The 6,007-nt window shown below is 29.8% G+C and overlaps 1 protein-coding gene across 1 annotated transcript; it reads right to left on the bottom strand.

The window, feature by feature from the left end:
* Nucleotides 1-3,346: 3,346 nt before the first annotated feature.
* On the bottom strand, nucleotides 3,347-4,215 carry LOC137838123 (uncharacterized). The gene has a single exon (XM_068647357.1). The coding sequence runs from the start codon at nucleotides 4,118-4,120 to the stop codon at nucleotides 3,542-3,544; it is 579 nt and encodes a 192-aa protein (XP_068503458.1). The 5' UTR covers nucleotides 4,121-4,215; the 3' UTR covers nucleotides 3,347-3,541.
* Nucleotides 4,216-6,007: the final 1,792 nt, after the last annotated feature.

The raw sequence follows: 6,007 nt of genomic DNA, 5'->3' as shown, positions 1-6,007 counted from the left end.
ATAGTTTTTTTTTCTCTGGTTGCCATTGCCACTACTTTTTATACAAGTAATGGACAAATCAATGCACTACGTTTGATTCATCCCACTAAGTAACTCTCCATTACCATTACGATTAGTAAAATAATGTCTCTACTAAAAATATATTAAATAAAACATAAGTTTATCTAACCCCGTTGGACATTTTTCTTTTACGTTATTTTTTTAAGAGAATTTGTAGAGCTAATCTAATAACTTTATATAATACCATTGAAATTCTAATAACTTTATATAATACCGTTGAAACTTTTTATCTCATTTTAGAATCTATTTTATTTTTTTGACATGGCCGATCTCATTGGCAGATTTTGGAAATTTATCAATTTCATTAACTCACGTCGGAAGTTGAGGGTTGTGAAGTTATTGGCAGAAGAGAATGGTTTAATTTCGATTTGAGAAATTAATGGAGCTCTCGTCTTTATCATTAGGAATGATGAGAATTATACTGATTGACAGATATGCGGAATAAAGTTGTTAATGTGCAATAAAAACTAGGAAACAGAAAGAAGAAAAACCCAGTATAAAAGATAAAGGTGACCGATCAAGAACACAAAGTACTTGATTAGAAACTATTATGTCTGGTTAAACTAAATGCATTAAGTAAGGTTATTTCTCTTGGCTAGAAAAAATTCCAATAATGTGTCTAAAATAGTAGAAAAATATAACATTAACGAAATAGAAAAACATGAATTTTTTAAGTTATCAAGGTAAAACTTTCCAAAATACTTTCGCTATACACATCTTTGTCAAAATTGTCAAAATGGAATATGATTGATGTCTAATTATGAAAATGATCGTGACCTTAAGTTTTAAAATAAAAAATAATAATTAAACGTATAGTGATATATGAAAATGCCATGTGTCAAAGGGTGGCTCCAAATCAAAGATATTAAAATTAACTCCGAAAAAAGGTTAAAGTATTGTTCATAGCTAAAGGCAAAAAACTTGAGTTAGCCAATTAATGCAATGTAGAGAGCAAAGGAGAGATAACCCTTTGGTGCTTGAAAGGGACTACTCTTTACTCCAATTATAGAGCACCACTATACTAAAATTATTCATTTTCCCCACTAGTGCTTTTTTTCTGTTTTCTTTTGGTTGAAATTTTAACTACCCTTTCTTTATGCTCACTTTAATAAAATTTAACAACAAAAAGCTATATTTTTTTTCTTCTTATTTGTATTAGATGGTGTAGATTAGGAAGTAAATTTAAAGTTTAATTGTTAAAGATATGAATACTAGGTTTTTTAGAAGAAAATTAATATAAATTGTATATTTCCTAATTTTTAGTCCATTTTCTTTGTATAGAAAAAAAAATCTTCTCATATTCTTTGTCTTTCTTTTTATAATATGGTAGTACAAGTTGGTAGGTCTTGACGTGATGATGTGTTGAAGATTATACATCGACTAAAGATCACATATCGATTAAAAATAAAAAAAAAACTTTTCATACTAACTCAATCTTGTAAAATCAGGTGAGGCTTGCCTCCAATTATATATTATGAAATGTTTTTATCTTTAGTCGATATGTCGTGTATATGCTAATGCCTTTTCATGGAGAACCATATATAAGATGTACCTTAAATTTTTCTACTAAACTTTTCTTGTTATATAAGTGAAAAAAATGAAAGGTTTATTGAAAGTCAAAAGAACATTTTAACTACAAAGAAAAGAACAAACACAACACTATTTTGTTTCGTGCGACTACACTCCCTTCTTTTTGTTACTTACTACTATCAACAATAATGCCAACATAATAAAACCAAACATTTCACATCATGATAAAGAATGAAATTTACTCTTTCTTTGTTTGCTATAAACATATGTAAAACCAATAAAAAAGAAACTAGGTGAACAAAAGAAAGAATTATTACTACCAGATAATCATCAAATAAAAATCAATTTTAAAGATAAAAAATAATTAGTTATTATATTTACTAAATTATATATTATTTTAGAAACTAAAAAATGTATTGGTTTCTAAATTAGTTTATAGACAAATAGTTTCTAAATTAATATCTAATTAGTTACTCTAGATTTTAACAACCAACTATTTATATTCTGATAGCTAATTAAATATCAATTTAAAAACTATTTATCAATAATATAAACTAATTTAGAAATTAATAATTTTTGTAGTCTCTAAAATAGTATCTAATTTAGTCAATATAATAATTAATTATTTTTTGTCTCTTAAATTAATTTTTATTTAATATTTTTTTTTAATGTATCTACATATGCGACATCAAAATCTCTCCATCTTAAAGTATGATCTAAGAACAATCAAACTACTATACATTAAATAAGTCACAACTCAACTATAGGTGTGCCTTTAACTAACCAAGTACTCTCTCCGTGCAAATAACTCTCACTATGTGACTTTTTTTTTCACTTCACAAAAGGCTGTGAAAAACATGAAGAAGGTGATGGGACAAAAAAAAAGAAGATGGTTGTGAAGAGTTGCGTATCAAATTAAATAACTTGTATTGGTATAAAAACAAACACCATGTGCATGTTATAACAAGGAGAAATTACCATGGTCCCGTTCTATCATTGTCTTTGATCCCCACATACTTCTAGTGATATATAATCAAACTTTTTATTTTTCTGTTAAAGTTAAAATGTTTTCATAAACAAATGTTATTGGAGGGACCGTGTGAGGTAAAATTCCACTTTTTTCTTACTTGGTAAATTATTGGTCTTTCAGTTCTCATATTTTCCGTAAATAGTGGATCATACCGGTAAAGATACTCAAACGTTTAAGTCAATTTTTGTATGTTTGAACAATTTATTAATGTTGTTTCACTTACCTGTTCTTTGAACATCTATATATACATATTCATGATGGACTTCGTGGTGGATCATGAAGAGTGTTCAACCTTCGTTTGGATATGAATATTTTCACTAACACGACACATATTACTATATTATTTGATGATTTAATCTTTAAAGTAAATGCACAAGCGGTCATACCACGAGACATGTTTCTCTCATAAGTTTGCGAATTTACCTAGATCGAGAGGTCGAGAGTATTATAGAATAGTTTGACCAGACAAATTGTGTAGTTGACCTAGATCGAGAGGTCGAGAGTATTATAGAATAATTTGACCAGACAGATTGTGTGCTCATATACATGCCTAAATCGAGAGGTTGATATGATGTAAATACGAAGGTAGTCTAAGTGTAATTTTTAATTTTTAGATTAATTAATTTCTTTTTTCTTCTTATTTTTTTACAAATATAATAAAAAAATTACATATTGTGTTAAATTTGTGTTAAATTTACGAAATCATTGTGTGTTAAATTTGTTAACTTTTTAAGATAATCACGTATAATTTCTGATTACTGAACAATACATATATATTACAAAACCAGTATATATCCATTAACTCGTGTTTATCTAAACAAGGTGAATATATGTATATGTCACAGAGAGATGAAGATGGTGGATACAGAGTAGTTCCGAAGTATACGACGTAGTTTTGAGGATAACAAAGGGTAACAGTTATCATCTTCCCCAGAAGTTAGAATGGTAGGGTGATTCAATAGCAGCCATTTTCTGCTGCAAGTGGAGGTCTCTGTAGAACCTCTTGATGAACTCCTCCGCCGCCACGTCGACCTGGTTGTCTTCTTCCTCCTCCTTCAGAGGGAAGGGAGAGTCCGTGATTCTCACTTTCTTCCCAATCGGACTCTTCGCCAGAGGAGAACCCTCCCTCTGGTTGTTGCTGTTCAGAATCTCCAGCACTTTCTGAACGCTCGAAACGTCGTCGTAGTGGGGGAACCGCGTTCGGTTTTTGCCGCGTTTGATGACGTGGAAGGGGAAGCCGGCGGCGGGGCTGCTGCTGCAGCTGAACTCGTAGTCGCGGTGGGGGTGGACGGCGTCGTGGTGGTGGCGCTGGAGGTGGAGGATGGCTTTGGCGGCGGCGAGTTTGCCGCTGCTGAAGTTGAAGTCAACGGCGCGTTTGCTCTTGGCTATGCCTTTTCTCAGTATCAGGAATACGATGCGTACTACGTTCCAGAGCTTCCTCGCCGCCGCGGCCCGCGGGCTTGGGCTTGGGCTTGGGCTTGGGTTTGCCTGGATTTCCATTGTCTGAGAGTGGTGAGTGGTGAGTGAATGGGACTTTGTTGTTGTTATGTGTTGGAAGATGATGAATTGAATGTGTTGTGGAATGAGAGAGGTGTGGGGTATTTATAAAGGCAGTGTGTTTGGGATATTATAATGTAAAACTCTAAAGTTCCACTTTCAGTACTTAAAACTCTGAATACATTTTTTAACTCGAATCCAAGTCACGTTTCTATATAAAAGTTTTAATAAGGTTAAATGTGTTTTTGTCCGAATAAGAAATTGATTTTTTTTTAGTGATTCAAACTTTAGACTTATTAAATATATATTATAAAAATAAATGAAATGAGTTTTTCGATATGTGAAATAATTGTTGGTTTGTTTTTAAAATTGTTCCAACAATTTAGTCGGGATCGAATATCTCCTATCGGACACTCTTCTTCTTTATATTCATGTCGTCTCTTTCGCCAATTCAAAGTGAGGGTAACTGTAATGACACTTGGATACTTAAGTTAGAAAATGATCAAAGTGATTGATTTAGTATTGTTTTTTTAGGAATTTTACCTTTCATTATGAAGGTTCCCTCTTATTTATACTCTTCTATTGGGTCTTGGTCTACCAAAGGATTTAGCATAAGTCCAATAATAATTGTTTAACTATGCTTTATATTTCCTAATTAAGGTTAATGTTTTTAATTTGTGTTTTGACATGGTAGTTACTATAAAGTGCTTTAGATCGAAATGTCAACAGACTGTCTAGATATCTGACGATTCGACCTTCTGGGGAGTTAGTAAATAAAAATTAATTATTATTTTGATTAAATACTGAATTTCTTTATAACTAATTCTAATAGATCGATGTGAACTTTCAAATTAAACCAATTTTTATAATACAAAAATCTGAAATGAAAATCAATTTCGTCTTATATTAAATCAGTAAAATATATTTAACTCATTTTTTGGCAAATAATTTATTTTTCAAGTAAAGCTTATGAAAAAAAAAAGTGGTTTGTTGAGTATTGAATGTAAATTTAGTAGAAAATAAGATTAAAAAAGAAAGGAAGGGTTTGGATTGGAGTAGAAAAATAAAGGTAAAATTAATTGAAATAAAATGGGGGTAGGAATTGACGAGCCAAAAGCGCGTTTGGGAAGCAGATGAATGATTGGTTTGGTTGTTATTATATGGTTTGTTTGGATGTTAGTGCTTTCGATGGAAGTTGGATTGGAATTTACTAGAAGGTTTCCATTACGGAAACTAATAATAACAATAATAACACTACAACGGTTACCGTTTGATGTAGAGACTAACTTTGTCTTCACGTAACACAACGTAACGTCAATTCATTTTCATTGCGTTATCAGTTATTTTTATCTGAGTTCCTAAAACTTTTTTATGTGATTATTAAGTATTTTCTTTTTCTTATTCATAAAAATTAAACAATATTATATGGTAAATTAATTACGTTACATCTCTTAACTTTCTAATTATGTTAAAATAATAATCCCTCCAATATTATATACGGATATTACACGTATGCATGTTCTTCTTAACCAAGTTTATTTATTAATTTTGTCTACTTTTATCTAAATTTATTAAAAAATATTTTTTTAAAAATATTTCACCTAACATATATTTTTTAAATAAAAAGGGTAAAATTAAAATAAAATTTAAATAGATAATGGACATGAAGCAATTTATTACTAGAAATAAATTAAATAATAAAACATAAAAAGAGAAGAAAAAAGAGAATTAATGTTATTCAAAATAAATTCAATAATAAAAAAAATAGAATAACGAGGAGCACTGTATTATTAAAAATAAACTATACAATAGGAATATAAGAATATAAAAACCCGTAAATTACTGAAAATAAATTATATATTACAAACATGAAATAAAAAGACTAGTATA

The sequence above is a fragment of the Phaseolus vulgaris genome, chromosome 4, assembly GCF_000499845.2.
Source record: "Phaseolus vulgaris cultivar G19833 chromosome 4, P. vulgaris v2.0, whole genome shotgun sequence".
NCBI lineage: Eukaryota > Viridiplantae > Streptophyta > Magnoliopsida > Fabales > Fabaceae > Phaseolus > Phaseolus vulgaris.
This window is presented reverse-complemented; position numbering and strand designations above follow the sequence as displayed.